General features: G+C 49.8%; 1 protein-coding gene across 3 annotated transcripts; it reads right to left on the bottom strand.

Moving 5' to 3' along the window:
• Positions 1-13,230: 13,230 nt before the first annotated feature.
• Positions 13,231-14,878, bottom strand: LOC123165830 (thiosulfate sulfurtransferase 18). Of its 3 annotated transcripts, none has more exons than XM_044583567.1 (5): positions 14,671-14,878; positions 14,230-14,561; positions 13,900-13,973; positions 13,618-13,671; positions 13,231-13,510 (listed from the first exon to the last, which is right to left on the bottom strand). In XM_044583567.1, the coding sequence occupies exons 1-5, from the start codon at positions 14,703-14,705 to the stop codon at positions 13,391-13,393; spliced, it is 615 nt and encodes a 204-aa protein (XP_044439502.1). In that variant the 5' UTR covers positions 14,706-14,878; the 3' UTR covers positions 13,231-13,390. The 3 variants fall into 3 exon arrangements, with proteins under 3 accessions (XP_044439502.1, XP_044439500.1, XP_044439499.1); XM_044583565.1 differs by having other exon boundaries at positions 13,903-13,973; positions 14,638-14,784; XM_044583564.1 differs by having other exon boundaries at positions 14,638-14,781.
• Between the last annotated feature and the right edge of the window lie 1,691 nt (positions 14,879-16,569).

Here is a 16,569-nt window from a genome sequence, read left to right as displayed (position 1 = left end):
ACCGTGCTCCTTCGGCCCCATGCCCACCACCACCCTTTCGTCCAGATCCGCCGCAATGGGGTCAGGTGTGTCAGGATGTAACGCCAGATACCCTTCGGAGTAGGCCTTCTTCCTCCCCGCGGTCTTCTTGCCGTAGTACTTGGGCTCGCCAGGCTTGGGGTCCTTCCGCGTATGGGCGATCTCCCACGCCTGCATGTGTGAGAGCGGCCGCTTCAGTTTCTCCTCCTGCACCACCAAACAGAGGTTAGTCATACATAAGAAAGTGATGGTAAATAGAAGAAGAAGAATGTTTAATGGGGTTAGCTAGTCATACATTAACTGCCTTGTGGAGATAGTGGTTTCGGTTTCCCTGAGCATGTACTCCCTCCTTCCCTCGGTTAGCCTTGTTTTTGACTCTCATAGCCGCCCAGGCTCCAGCCTCATCACACCAAAGATCCACCAATGCCGCCCAGGACTCGTCTTTTCCATAACACCAATTTGGACACACCTACATAATAAAGCATAATGGCATGTCAACACGAAACGGTGAAATGTACCACAAGGTAATGAAAGCATAATGAAAAATCTTTTATACTTACCGCCAAGAACTCGTCCCTCTCCAAGGTAATGCCCATCCTCCGCGCTTCTTCCTTGGTCATCTTCACACCAAGATAGTCGTGGTAGTATGTCGAGATGGCCACATAGCGCACCTCGTACTGCATCTGGCGGGCCTTCTTCTTGCATTGGCGTAGCACGATCTGGTCCGCTCTGCCCCTGTGCTCCGGGAGAACTCGATAGAATTTCTACAATCATGCACGAAACAAGAATGGAAGAAGCCATGAGTTAAATCATTCATGAAACTAGAATGGACTTGTGCTTCTGAAGAGAACTCACCCAGAAAGTGGTGATCACGGCCTTGGCATGGGTCCCATGCTCCGCGTGGAGGGCCGCTTCCCAGTGCTCCCAGCTCGTGGCCAAGACCCGATGGTCCGGGTGCCTGACTGGATCCGGACAGTACAACCCCGGCCAGTGTAACTTCAGCAGGACGGTGATGAGGCCGTTGGGAATACGGACCCCTTTAGAATATATCCAGTTGCTGCAAAAGAATGAACTATTAGCATGTGACAAGCAAAATAAATAACAACCGGAATGAGCATGTGACAAGCAAAATAATGAAATTATTATAAAGTGGCACTTACTCTTTCCCCGTGGGCTCAATGAGCCACTTCTGCTCCTCAGTAGCAGGAACCTGCTTTGGTAGCTTTGCGTTACCACGCAGCCACCCCTTGTTGTCAACCCCCTCCCCGCCAGCACCATCATCCCCGCCACCACCCTCCTCCTCGCCTGCCTTCCCCTCCCCAACCTCCTCCTCATCCTCCTCCTCCTCGTCCTCCTCCTCCACCTCCTCCTCGGCCCCATCCCGAACCTCCTCCTCCTCGCCTGCCTCGTCCTCCTCCTCCTCCTCACCAGAGGAGGGTACCTCACTAGAGGAGGGTACCTCACTAGAGGATGGCCTCGAAGACAACACCCCTAAGTCGGTGAGGGTGCGCTCTTTCTGGCCGCGACCCCCTGTAGTGGCTCTCCCCCCCACCTCGCCCTCTAGGGGCTCTCCCCCCGCCCCTCCTCCTCTAGGGGCACCTCTCCCTCGACCTCCCTGTGAGGAGTCATCGTCAAGTAGCCGGGGGGGGAGGATTACGTGCTCGACCACTCCGACTAGGCAGGCCAACGACCTTGCGTAGGAAACCCACGCCGTCGGCCTTCCCCTTGCCCATGTTCCACGAACCTGCATTGAAAAGAGAATAAGCAATTAGTAAATTAATGAAATGAAGGAAAAGGCATGATAATAAACACATTAATAAAAAGGCATAAAAGGCATATTCCTAAACTATAGAAAAAAAGACTTGACACGTACATCTGCTAGAAACCATATGAATCATCACTGTTGTAACCTCTTTCTCGGTCCGTCTCATCATCACTATCAATCATATCATCTTCGTTGTCTGACGGAGGTGGAGGCTCTTCCTCGTCGTCAGCGTCTAAGTTTAACTTTTCTAGCATAAGTATGTCATTTTCATTGACAATGGTCTCACCATCATTCCGTGCTTCGTCGTCGTTTGGATCCACATCATCATCACCCAATGGTCTAGCGTCATCGTTTCTAACCACATCATCATCATCAGGTTGCTCTTGATAGAACACTCCCTCGTATGTCATGGGGTTAATGTTGTAGTAATCGTCTTCATTCGGGTTCGGTAGCTTACCATGTGGCGACACCTTGAACACAACTTCCCAACCCTTTAGGTACTCTTTCTGGCATGGGTAAGGCAGATAATATACTTGTGTAGCTTGGGTAGCCGCAATGAAGAGATCGGCTCCGGCATAGACGGTTGATGGTTTAACTTCGACCAAACCAATGGAAGGCGTATGTTTTACCCCCTCCCGCGGATCGAACCATCGACATTTGAACACAGGCAGACTTAGGGTCTCGCGCCCCTGGTGGAATTTAATCTCGTATATATTTTGTACCCTTCCGTAGTAGTCTACTGAATTTTGACCGGGGGTGTACACTCCGGTATTTATAGTTTTGGGATCAGGCCGGCTGTTCTGGTGATCCTCTGTATGGAAGCGATACCCATTCACATCATACTTTTTACATGTCATGACGGCAGGGTCAAAACCCATGGAAACCCATCTCAATTCATCATCCATAGATATGTTCGGATCTTTTCCCTACAAGTATAATTGAAATTGTTGCGTGCATTAGTTAACTAATAAATGTTGAACTAGGTATTTAATAGGGGAGTGTGGACAATTACTTTCTCCATGAACCAAGCAACAAAATTTTTACGTCCAGGGTTTCCATGACGGAGAAGAGTAAGTGCCTCCGCCTCAGTAGGAGGATTCATTCCCGTCCATTCCTCTTGAACGAAATCACTAAAAAAAGAAAACCGGTGTTAAACCGGGACTAAGTGAACATAAAACATGATGATGTGGAAGACATAAAGGAATGGTGTAGTGGTATTACCTCATCCACACTTCCTCAACTTCCCTGATGTTGTGCAAGATATAGAACATGAGGTCCTCCCACTCTTGTCGTGGCATGTTATAAGGTTTCGAGGCCCCAGCCCTCCCACCTTGCGCGTTGAATAGATAGAGCTTGGGTTGATAATTCGGCTCTTCTATATTGTATCGAGGCACCTTGTTATGCAGATGGGGAACGTGGTCTGGATAGTATGATGTCCTGAGGTCTGACACCTCCTCTAGGATAACTGCCTCAGCTATGGAAGCTTCAATCTTAGCTTTGTTTCCACATTTCTGTCGGAGATGCTTGTTCTGTCTCTCAGGGCCGTACTGCCAGCGATTCTGCACAGGCCCCCCCAACAATACCTCGTTCGCGAGGTGCAGAATGAGATGTGTCATCGGTGTAAAGAAGCCTGGCGGAAAGATCTTCTCTAGCTTGACTATCAACTCCGGTGCCTTCTTATGCAATTTTTCAATCACGTCTTTACTTACTTCTTTAGCACAGAGCGTGCGGAAGAAATGGCTTAGCTCGGCAAGCACTCGCCAGACATGCTCGGGGACATAGCCTCGAACCATCACCGGCATTATCCGCTCAATCCATACATGGTAGTCATGACTCTTCAGGCCGGTCACTTTGCCCGTTGAAAGATTGACTCCCTTACTTATATTCGATGCATAACCATCGGTGAACTTCAAAATGTGTTTCAGCCAGATAAGTACTTCCTTTTTTTCTGGCGGTTTAAGGACAAAGTCAGCATCTGGCTTGAACCAGTTTTTTCGACCGCCTGTGGGAGGCTTCATGTTCAGACGTGGTCTATCACAAATTCTCTGTTGATCGGCTCTAGCTTTAACGTTATCCTTCGTCTTATCAGGAATATTGAGGATCGTGTGGAAAAGGGACTCTGCCACATTCTTTTCGGTGTGCATCACATCGATATTGTAAGGAAGTTTGAGGTCCTTGAAATAGGGAAGCTGTGAGAAGGGGGTAATGTGAGTCCAGTTGTGCGTCTCACCATATCCCTCGAAGCCTTTGGCTTTGGCTTTGCCTTTGCCTTTGACTTTAGGCTGGAGAGCTTTTAGCTGAGCAAGAACATCTGCCCCCGAAAATGTTGGAATCTCGGTTACTTCATGAACAACCCGGCCTTTCGTGAAGTTCTTCTTGTCTTCCCTGTCTGGATGGTCTGGAGGGAGGAACTGTCGATGCAGGTCAAAGGCTACATACTTGCCACCCTTACTCAGCCAAATCATTCGCAGAGCCTGCATGCACACTGGGCATGGCATCTTCCCACTTGTACACCATCCGCAGAATAGAGCATAGCCGGGAAAGTCATGCATGCAATAGTGCAACCAAACTTTCATCAAGAAATTTCTCTGCAGATCCCGGTCGTATGTCAACGTCGGAAAGTACCAAGAATGGTGCAAAGCATCCACCAGCGGCTGCATAAACACACCCAATTGCTTCCCCGGATAATCAGGCCCCGGAATGATGAGCGACAAGAACATGGTCTTGCGTTGCATTAGGGCACCGGGAGGAAGATTGAGCGGAATTACAAACACGGGCCAGCAGCTGTATGGATTGGACGACATACCATATGGATTCAACCCATCACCTGATATGGCTATTCTGACATTCCCAGCCTCGGCTGCTTCCTCGGGGTATTCTTCATCGAACGACTTCCATGCTTCCCCTTCCGATGGATGTACGATTTTTTTTGGATTGTACCTTATACCTTCCTTGTGCCACTTCATCATTTTGGCAGACTCCTTCGTGATGAAAAGGCGCTGCAATCTTTTTATAAAATCAAGATACCGAAGAACCTTAACGGGGATGGTTAGCTGCTTTTTCTCACCATCCTCACCGACCACCTCAATGTACCGAGACGAACCGCACTGCCTACAGTACTTGTCATCCGCATACTCGTGCCTAAACAAAAGGCAATTCTTCGGGCAAACATCTATTTTCTCATAATCCATAGAGAGTGCCTTCATGATTTTCTTTGTATCGTACATGCTTTTCGGCAGTTCATGACCCTCAGGGAGGCTGTTAGCCCATACTCCCAAGAATGCTTCGAAGCATTTCTGGCTACAGCCGTACTCAGCCTTGACTGCAATCAGTTGCGAGATGGCATCCAGCTGAGATATTTTCGCCCCCGCATAAAGAGGTTTCTTCGACGAGGCCAAGACCTCCAAGAAGGCCTTTGCGGTTGCCTCCGGCTCCTCCGGTTCATTCTCTGAAGGTGTCGCATTTCCCGTTTCTGCAACAATGACATCATCTAGCATGTCCCTGACCCCGTCGTCCTCATATCCATCGATGCGTTGTCGCATCACCTCCTCTCTACCACGGTCCTGCTCGGCTATGTTTATCGGCGGCATGTCAAAGTTTGGCATATATCCGTGCGTGCGAAGGTGCTCACTCATGTCCGTCTGATTTCTACGGTGACGTCTGGCACATCTCGCACAGGGGCATGGTGGGATAATTCTCATTGGACGACGGAATATCTCCTTCAAATAGACATCGGTTTTCGCGATCCACTCTGATGTTACTCGATTCCGACGGATAAAACCACTGTACATCCACTGATTATCTGCCATCCTCTGCTTTTTTGCAAGCCACACAACATAATTAAGGATTCATTTAAATTAATCACATCAAATTTTCAGTTTCTACCGCGTTTAATCCACCTACATCTCTAATAGGTAAAGATGGGTCCTAATCCCACCCGAGGATGTGTAGATTGAGTACGTTCTCCATTCTACCCCGTTCCGAGACAAAATTTCGGCAGCACCTCCCCGCTGTTCTCCAGATACACGTCTCGGCAAATAGCCGAGAGAATGTGCTCCGGAGAACAATGGGGAGGCGCCGCCGAAATCCTGTCTCGGAACGGGGTAGAACATGGAGAACATACCCAATCTACACATCCTCGGGCTGTCCGTGGAAAACGCTGGACAATCCGAAAGAGCTGCGGTGATAAATATGCAATTGAATGCATATTTATCGATGCAACCCTTTCGGACGGGAGACGCCTAGGTTACGCGACATGACTTGAGAATGAAATCTAGTCACATGATTCGTAGCTCACCCTCGGCTGTAGAGGAAGTATTCGAATAGCTGGCGGACGACCGGGGACCAACATCTCCTATGCCGATCACTTCACCGAGATGGAACACCACAGAACCTGCACCGTGACAATAATTAAGTACATCACAATATATTCGTCATCTATCATCATGTAACAATCATCGAAGCATAAAAAAACCATCATCATCATCGTCATTTACCATGATCCAACAATCATCATCATTTATCATCTCTTCCGCAAAAAAATGGAAATCTATCATCATCATCATCTAAAAATTATCAAGGCATAAAAAAAGCATTATCATCTATCATCAACATCATCATCTATCATCATTAACATCATAATCTATCATCATCAACATCATCATCTATCATCTAATTTTTTTGCATTTCTCACATTTCTAACTATCATCAAATCATCTACCATCTAACTATCATCATACATAATGCATCCATCCATCTAACCATCCATCTAATTACATAACTATGAACAACAACTTAATTCACAAAAAAAATTGCTACAGAGAGGGAGGGAGGGAGCTCACCATGGGGGAGGGCCGGCTCGGGTGGGGGGGGGGAGGGCAGGCACGGGCGATGGAGGTCCGGAGCAGGCGGGGGAGGGCCGGCGCCGCGGTCGCCTGGGGAGGCCAGAGGGGGGTCGGGGCGGGGCGGCCGAAGGGGGGTCGGGGTGGGGCGGCGCGGGGTCGGGGCAGGGAGGCCGGAGGGGGGGCGGGGCGGGGCGGCGCGGGTGGGAGCGGGGAGGCGCGGGCGGCGGCGTGCTCGGGGCGGCGCGGGCGGTGGCGTGCTCAGGGCGGGCGGCGGCGGAGGTGGGCGGCGGCGGTTGGGGTCGGGGTCGGGTGCGGTGAGAGGGAGAGAAATGAGTGGAGAGGAGGAGGGTGGCCGCGCGAGGGATAAGGTTGGCCCTATGCCGACGGCATGGCCGTCGGCATAGGCTCGGCCCACATGTCAGCAGCCCGGGGGGAGTGGATAACGTGGACCGTCGGCATAGATGGGAGGCCTATGCCGACGGCTAAGCCGTCGGCATAGTTGGCAACTACTTTTTTTTGAAAAAATAGTCCCACCTCGCCGAGGGAAAAGCAATTTGACCTGTTTAAATAGTTCACTAATCCATACGTTATAAGCTCCGGTATTCATTAAACTTATATGAAGAAAATGGACAATTGCTGTGAACTTTTCAGTGCTCGGGCACCGGGCGTGCCCGGGCAGCCGGCCCGGTGCCTGAGCACTAAAAGGTTCACAGCAATTGTACATTTTCAATGATGAATACCGGAGTTTTTAATCAATTCAATTATTACATGATGATACCCAAGAGGCGGCACGCGTCTCCGGGGTGTGCCCCCCCTCACGGACGGCGCCGCCGCCGGCACCTGGAGGGGGGAAACGGGCGCGTCGGGTCTACACGGAGGGGATCTTGCCGTGGGTCTGGCCCGGATGTTGCTCCAAAGTGTTCCTATGGGCTGACCTACCACAACCGGGTGGATAGGTCCACTGCTCAAAGCCCGTCCGTGCAAAGTCAAAGGGCTAGATCCCGTGGTCAAACGCTACAGGGTTAGGCGGGACGGGGGCCCTGGGGGGGGGGGGTAGCAATGCCACCCGAGCGTCGCACCGGGCCCTCATACATGCGGGGTGGTGTGGTGGCATGTCCGAAGAGGCGGCACGCCGTCTCGGGGGGTGCCCCCCTCACGGACGGCGCCGCCGCCGGCACCTGGAGGGGGGAAACGGGCGCGTCGGGTCTACACGGAGGGGATCTTGCCGTGGGTCTGGCCCGGATGTTGCTCCAAAGTGTTCCTATGGGCTGACCTACCACAACCGGGTGGATAGGTCCACTGCTCAAAGCCCGTCCGTGCAAAGTCAAAGGGCTAGATCCCGTGGTCAAACGCTACAGGGTTAGGCGGGACGGGGGCCCTGGGGGTAGCAATGCCACCCGAGCGTCGCACCGGGCCCTCATACATGCGGGGTGGTGTGGTGGCATGTCCAAAGAGGCGGCACGCGTCTCCGGGGTGTGCCCCCCTCACGGACGGCGCCGCCGCCGGCACCTGGAGGGGGAAACGGACGCGTCGGGTCTACACGGAGGGGATCTTGCCGTGGGTCTGGCCCGGATGTTGCTCCAAATGTTCCTATGGACTGACCTACCACAACCGGGTGGATAGGTCCACTGCTCAAAGCCCGTCCGTGCAAAGTCAAAGGGTTAGATCCCGTGGTCAAACGCTACAGGGTTAGGCGGGACGGGGGCCCTGGGGGGTAGCAATGCCACCCGAGCGTCGCACCGGGCCCTCATACATGCGGGGTGGTGTGGTGGCATGTCCGAAGAGGCGGCACGCGTCTCCGGGGTGTGCCCCCCTCACGGACAGCGCCGCCGCCGGCACCTGGAGGGGGGAAACGGGCGCGTCGGGTCTACACGGAGGGGATCTTGCCGTGGGTCTGGCCCGGATGTTGCTCCAAAGTGTTCCTATGGGCTGACCTACCACAACCGGGTGGATAGGTCCACTGCTCAAAGCCCGTCCGTGCAAAGTCAAAGGGCTAGATCCCGTGGTCCAACGCTACAGGGTTAGGCGGGACGGGGGCCCTGGGGGGTAGCAATGCCACCCGAGCGTCGCACCGGGCCCTCATACATGCGGGGTGGTGTGGTGGCATGTCCGAAGAGGCGGCACGCGTCTCCGGGGTGTGCCCCCCCTCACGGACGGCGCCGCCGCCGGCACCTGGAGGGGGAAACGGACGCGTCGGGTCTACACGGAGGGGATCTTGCCGTGGGTCTGGCCCGGATGTTGCTCAAAATGTTCCTATGGACTGACCTACCACAACCGGGTGGATAGGTCCACTGCTCAAAGCCCGTCCGTGCAAAGTCAAAGGGCTAGATCCCGTGGTCAAACGCTACAGGGTTAGGCGGGACGGGGGCCCTGGGGGGGGGGGGTAGCAATGCCACCCGAGCGTCGCACCGGGCCCTCATACATGCGGGGTGGTGTGGTGGCATGTCCGAAGAGGCGGCACGCGTCTCCGGGGTGTGCCCCCTCACGGACAGCGCCGCCGCCGGCACCTGGAGGGGGGAAACGGGCGCGTCGGGTCTACACGGAGGGGATCTTGCCGTGGGTCTGGCCCGGATGTTGCTCCAAAGTGTTCCTATGGGCTGACCTACCACAACCGGGTGGATAGGTCCACTGCTCAAAGCCCGTCCGTGCAAAGTCAAAGGGCTAGACCCCGTGGTCAAACGCTACAGGGTTAGGCGGGACGGGGGCCCTGGGGGTAGCAATGCCACCCGAGCGTCGCACCGGGCCCTCATACATGCGGGGTGGTGTGGTGGCATGTCCCAAGAGGCGGCACGCGTCTCCGGGGTGTGCCCCCATCCAAGTGACGGCGGCACTGCCTTGCGTGCAGGGGGCACACCGCGGAGCCCCAAGACGGGCGTCTACGCATGCCTGAACACTTTCACATATGCATCGGGACCCGTGCGATGTTTCGGTGACATAGCTACACCCCGAATCCCCCCACCAACTAGAATTCCCTCCGTGTCGACCGTTTCCCCCCTCCGTGACACGGCGATAGCGACGTTCGTAACGGGGGGCAATCGATATACAATCAGGGTATGTTTTTTTAGATAAGGCATAATTATCTTATGCAAAAACAAAAACTAAAATAAAGTAAAAATGAGAAAATAAAGTAAAAATAAAAAAATTGTATGCCGACGGCGAGGCCGTCGGCATACCTGTGCACACACGGAGGTGCAGTCCCACGGATCGATGACATGGCATGGCGCACGGATCGATGACGTGGCAGAGGGGCCTATGCCGACGGCTACACCGTAGGCATATATTTGCCATAGGTAGTATAGAGCGAAATTTAAAATAAAACTAAAAAAATGTATGCCGACGGCTAGGCCGTCGGCATATCTGTGCACACACGGAGGTGCAGTCCCACGGATCGATGACGTGGCATAGCACACAGATCGATGACGTGGCAGAGGGGTATGGGCCAGGTCTATGCCGACGGCTGGCACGGGTATGCCGACGGCCGCCGTTACCACCCGTCGGCGTAGTCTCAACGTCATCAAACGGTCAGCGCTGACGGCAAGGGCTATGCCGACGGCCGCTCCTATGCCGACGGGCCCCGTAGGCGTACCTCGAGCGGTCCCGACGGCCTCGTATATGCCGACGGCCCCGTCGGCATATATGTATTTATGCCGACGGCTTTTCTACGCCTACGGCCTGCCCTGGGCCGTCGGCATAGCGGCATTTATGCCGACGGGTGCTGTCGGCAAACGAAGTTTTTCTGGTAGTGGAATGCATGCATTGATTATTATCGGCTTCTGTCGTCCGGTCGTCGAATTCTTCTAGCAATTAATTCATTGAGCTATTGGTTCATTTGTTAGGTACCAGAAGACGGATGGAAGAAATTCTTGGATAGCGCGACCAATACTCTTCCCAAGTGCCCAACCTTGTGGGTGTCCTCAATCGGGAATAACCATGGCTTTGTACCAACCGTGCTGCGTCTCCTCAGTAGAGGGAATGATATAAAGAAGCTGTGTATGTCATTCACATACATACCCTCCACGGTAAATTTCTAAGTTTACTTATTTGTTCAGTTTAGCTGGAACTAAGTTCTTCATTTTATTATAGTTTTAGAAGGAGGGGGGGGGGGGGGGGGGGGGGAGCACCTGAATTTGATCTAATTTCAAAAAGAAATTTGATCCAGGTTGTAAAGGAAACCGGGTCAAAAAGAATTTCGAAATTTGATCCAATTTTCGAATTTGGATCAGTCGATTTCTTTGGAAAGGAAGAAGGAGGCAAGGCCTCATCGAAGAACGAGTTGTAGCTGGCGGAGGCGAGTTCGAAGGTTGACGGTTCGGGTGCCGGTGGGTGGGAGGTGGGGCGGGGGGCTTGTCGAGAAATTATGGCGGTGGCCAGGGGTGGGCCACCAGGGTGGTATGGGGAGGGCGGGGTGGTGGAGGCAGGCCGATCTGCCTGGGCTGGATCGTCGGCGGTCAGATGAAGAAGATAACGATCCATCGGTTGATATAGAGGGGAAGAAATTGATTGACCCTCCTGAAAAATTCAGGCAATAGATGCCTAGCCGCTCCTTTATTTGTTCAAGTTCTCTATCTGAGGTGGCAACTGAGAAATTGTTATTGTAAGTCGATTAAGTTGCATGTAAACAAGTTTTTTTGCTGAAAATATCCGTTCCATAAACAAGTGTGTACAAGAATCGCCAGTCACCAAACCTCATACAAAATCAGGAGCAAACATCCAACACCCCAAATAAGTACTTGAAAACTAGTGATATAGGAGTCCGACTGCAACCCGTGTTCCACAATGAGTGAAGAGCTCCTGAAATAGTGATACTGCAACAACGGGAAGAACGAAGATCACTGGGCGAATGGGATGCTAGCTGGGGCTGGTGCCTGGTGACCTAATTCCGCACAAAGTCAGGAGCAGCACATGACCCTATGGATTGGGGTTGGTGACCTAATTCCACACAAAGTCAGGAGCACCACATGGCCCTATGGCTGGTGACCTAATTTCACACCATGTGCATCGCAATAGCGTCCACAACTTTGTTAGAAGATCTAGGGCAAAACGAAATACTAAAACTAGGAAAATTCAAGCGAATGAAAGCCTGATCTTCCGGAAGATACTCCATTTGACGCCAGGTCATGTTCACTGCCTTTTATAGCTTGTATGAGGAGTTGCATGTCCGTCTCAACGTGAACATTTGGCATGCCTTGCACAAAATAGTATCATGTAATGCTATTGATTTGGTATTCTAAATGTCTATATATTTTTCTATAAACTTGGTCAAAGTAATAAAATTTGACTCTGGAAAATCTAATAATATGCCCCGTACTTTAGAACGGAGTGAATATTTCACAATCTACTTAGAAACAAAGACTACCTTATTTATTAATTCTTGTATAAACATATTATAGTGACCGTCTTAACTCTTGAAACCGTTCATGTTTAACCACCCCCGCTCTATCTGATTTGGTTGAGTGGTGTTTCTGTGTCAATTTCAAGGATAGTACGGTACACAAAGTACATTGTATTGTACTAGCTCTGTATCAAAATATAAGATATTTTTGCAGTTCAAATTGAACTGAGTGTAGTTACTAAAAACTGAGATTAGATATACAAGTAAAGGTTTGTTATTATAAATTCCCACTTGTGGAATGATTTCTATGTTGTCTTATTTTCTGATTTATTTTCACGTAAGCACTTATACTACAACGATTCAGTTCTGGTAGAGATTTTTTTGAGAAGGGGGGGGGGGGGGGGGGGTGTCTGGTAGAGGTTAGGTTTGTGTTGTAACTATATTGGTGTTCAGGTTTAAACATTAAACTCATACGTACCATATAGGTTGGGATAATATGCTTAACCTTGTTATGTTTTGTCCATGAATAATATATACTCCTCTCTAATACTAGAATTATTATTTATTCCCCAGATTTATGGATCGCCAATGCGTTCCATGGCGGACAACACCATCCTTGATTCACTTGAAGAGATAGAGATTGATTATATGAAAGGATCAGAAGATTTATTGGTGGAATTCCTAAAGCAGCTGATATCCAATATATGGAGCATGCCAAAGCTGAAAAGTGTGGAAATCAACATGTTGCACTCCCCTTTTTCCGTGAACGACGTGGTACATGAGCGGATCCACGCCATGTTCCCTCGGAATATCAGCATCAGATCAAATGTGTTTCCGAATGCAAGACCGCGCCAGATTATTTGAAGCTATTATTTCTACATGACCTGCATTTTCATACTTTTTGTTGTTGAGAAACCACCTGATATATATGCATGTGAGATTGGACCATGTTTAGAAAATCGACGGATGAGAACATAATTCTTGTGCATAGTACTCCTCCGTTTCTAAATATAAGTTTTTATAGAGATTCCACTATGAAGTATATACGGAGCAAAATGAGTGAATCTATACTCTAAAATGCATCTATATACATTCGTATGTGGCCCGTAATAAAATCTGTACAAAGACTTATATACTCTCTCCGTCCCATAATGTAAGATTTTTTTTATACTACACTATTATAAAAAACATCTTATATTATGGGACGGAGGGAGTATTTAGGAACGGAGGGAGTAGAAGTCATGCTGCTGTCTAGCATGAGCCGCTTACTATGGCAGGCACACTGATGTGTTTTATTATTACAGCCGTCCATCCATTCACTTGGACTTACATTCATAGATGCATTACACAGGCAGAGCACAACAAAGCACTGGTGGCTGAAGAATTGATAGATGCAGATAGTACTACGTACTACTAATGTACGTAGTTGTTTCAGATTGCTGCAGCAGATTCAGGTGTTGGTGGCGGCGTGGGGACTGCTACTGTCACTGGGAGTCCGTTGTGCAGCCACGCAGCGTAGCCTCCTCCCACGTTCTTCACATTCATGAATCCCTGCGTACCATATCCATCACATGCATAATATGACCCCTTATGTTTTTCTTATACGGCTAGGAAAGATAAATTGATCATCAAAACAATTTCATTTTACTTGTACTTACAGCTGCTAGAAGATCGATGCAGGCAAGCTCGGACCTCTTGCCGCTCTGACACCCCTGCTCCATCCATGATCCATCCATGGATGATTAGTAGTAGTAGTATAGTAGTACAACTAAAGGAAATTCAGACAAAATATATTACCACCGTCCTGAAAAATTTGTCTCAAATTTATCTAGATGCAGATGTATTTAACATCAATATATGTTTAAATTCATCTGTATCTAGATAAATAGACGAGCTTTCCGGGACGGGCGGAGTATGTACAGCTACATGGAAGGACATACGACGAGTATGTGTTGGTCTGTGCTGAAGAGCGAGGCGACCTGCTCCACGAACCGTGGGTTCTTCTCCCGGGTCCCTGCTCACAGACAGCCACCCACCAAATCAGTTCATCTAATTAAACTAATCCATTCATTTTTTGCAAATAATTAAAGTAACACATTCATCTTTAGCGGCTAGCGAAAGGTTGCACATGGACGGCTAAACGTCCACATACATGCATGGTTTGCATGTAGACGGAGGTTAATTGATGCGTAGGAATAGGATAGAGCCGAATCTATGATGGCGTCAGTGTCAAGGATGAATAAGGGAGGAGATTGGTTAGCATGGCATGCCTTGTGGTGTGACGAAGAAGTAGGGGACGTTGAGGGAGCCGCCGATGTGGCCCTTCCCCATCTCCTCCTCCGTCCTCACGTCCAGGTACATCATGCCGTCCTGCTGCTCCCTCGCCGCCGTCTGCACGTCCACCGTCGTCACTTCCACCGCCGGTGTCGCCACCGTCTTCGTGTCCACGGCCGGCGTTGCCGCCGTCTGCACGTCCACCGTCGTCACCCCCACGGCCGGTGCCGCCGCCGTCTGCACGTCCACTGCCGTCACCCCCACGTCCGGTGCCGCCGCCGTCTGCACGTCCACCGTCTTCACAGGGGTGGCCGGTGCCGACTCCGACCTGCAGTTTGAAATCCAGTCAAACCAAATCGAAGGACCGAGCACGTTAATTCATGGTATGGTGCCGAGGAAGGAACCGGTTCATGTCGGATGAACTGATGGCGACGGACCTGCTCGTCTCGTTCTCGTGGGGAGGAGGCGCCATCGCGCACTTGCTAGCAGAGCTGCACCGTCCCTCAGGTGTTTCTTGGGTGTGTTTGTGTGCGCTGCTTCTGGAGAACCAACTCAGTGGGTGCACCTTTTATGCTCGCTGATGGACAGACCGATCACTGCTTCACTCACTACCAGCGATCGAGTAGGAGTTGGGCACGTAGACACAATGACACATACATTCTGAACGCACTTGATTGTGTGACATGTACACAATGTACACTAGCAAAACAGAAAAAAGGCAAGGCACGCACTAGTGGCACCAACAAGTCGAAGCTTGTCTGCATGCGTTGGCCGCCCGTCACAACGTGTAAAGTGCACGTCTCTTGCTCCATCGACGGACCACGGAAGTTCATCAATCACGTCAATGCCTACATATGCGAGCGAATGGATCAGGCCATCAGGGACGATATGATGCCTTGTATCATTGCTGCGTGCGTACATACTCCTCTCCCAGAATAATGCCAGACCTAACTGATGGATGGGATGAGACGTGACAACTGGTGCCTGCCTTTTAAAATAAAGTAAAAAAATCCATCCAGAAGATAAAGGAAGAGCTGAGTAGAGTATGGGTCATGCTAGCGCTTCAAGACAAGAGATCAGAAGGGCTTTCATCCACGTTCCATCTCCACTGAAATTGGAACCAGCGTTTTTTTTTCCCGATATAAAGGGCGCCTTTTTACTAACTCAAAGCATTCCCTAGAAAAAAATTAGAGTGAAACATTAAGGAAATACAAAACACAATGAATAAACACCCGACATGTGAATAACTAAGATGCATACAACCAGCACCAACACATACACACACAAAGGATCACACCGGCAAAAAGCAAAGCCAAAGAAGGCTGAAGCTTTGCTGTTAGGATCACACTACTATTCCTCTTGATTCATCATTCATTCACTGATTACAACTTCGAAATACAAAGGAATCTTAAGAGAAAGGGGATCAGAGGAAGGAGATGATGAACAACGCCTCGGCCGAAGCCGCCAGTCCGTTCCAAGCCGCCTCGTTCTTGGCATCTCCTCCCATATTTGTTGTTTGGCTGTGTGTATCCTATTTATGCAGAGACCGGGGTGTTCTCATAATATTTTGCATCCGCTTGATGCTACATTTTAAGATAATAAAAGTGCCTTTCATAAAAAAAGTTTACAGAGGGAGTAATATATTATTCATTGTATTTTGTTAAATATTTGTATCGTTCTTTCGTTTAGATGCACGGGTGCAGGAACACACACTTTTATGTTCTAATAAACCATAGGACATGTGTCTAGGGTCCCCTTGACGGATGGTCTACATAGAGTGGTCATGTGTCTAGGATCCCCTTCCTGTGGCCATGATTGTGGTTGTATCCTTCTATTTCCAGTTTTGGGGCTTAATTTCTTGTGTTGTGGCCCAAAAAGACTTTGCTTTTCCTTGTTGTTGAACCTTTTGGTACTTTGTGAATTTTTGCTTTTTGTATAAAGTTTAGTAAAAAATCTAGTTTCCGATAAAACCAATCATAGTGAGTATTCTTCCATAACTCATGCGTGCGAGGTCGTATGTCCTCTAAACATTTTGGTTTTGATAAAATATCGGTACCTCTGCAAGCATGTGAGAGGTTTGGAGCATGTTGAGAACACGTGGAAATAGTGAGGAAGTCATACTAGTATGTGATAGATGGGAGCGGCGTTTTGGTGTCTGGGCTCACATGAGCCTGGGCGTGAATAGTAAAATCATGATAAATAAAAACAAAAAATCAATAAAAATTCCTTTTTTGTGATGCAAGATGCTTAAATGTGTGATCTTCATGTAGAATTTAGAGGAGCTCGTGCCAAAGAAAATAAAATTCGGGTCTATGAGAAACATTTGAAAACATTAC

This window comes from Triticum aestivum, chromosome 7D, assembly GCF_018294505.1.
Source record: "Triticum aestivum cultivar Chinese Spring chromosome 7D, IWGSC CS RefSeq v2.1, whole genome shotgun sequence".
In the NCBI taxonomy this organism is placed as follows: domain Eukaryota; kingdom Viridiplantae; phylum Streptophyta; class Magnoliopsida; order Poales; family Poaceae; genus Triticum; species Triticum aestivum.
The sequence above is the reverse complement of the archived record's forward strand: the minus strand, read 5'-3'. Positions and strand labels throughout refer to the sequence as shown.

What these genes read in the sequence shown, in the direction of transcription:
- LOC123165830 (XM_044583564.1), bottom strand. Translation starts at nt 14,705, where the DNA reads ATGGCGCCTCCTCCCCACGAGAACGAGACGAGCAGGTCCGTCGCCATC. An exon ending in CTTCTTCGTCACACCACAAG is followed by an intron (nt 13,974 to 14,229) that starts GCATGCCATGCT and finishes GTCTGTGAGCAG; the next exon opens with GGACCCGGGAGAAGAACCCA. An exon ending in CAGACCAACACATACTCGTC is followed by an intron (nt 13,672 to 13,899) that starts GTATGTCCTTCC and finishes TGGATGGAGCAG; the next exon opens with GGGTGTCAGAGCGGCAAGAG.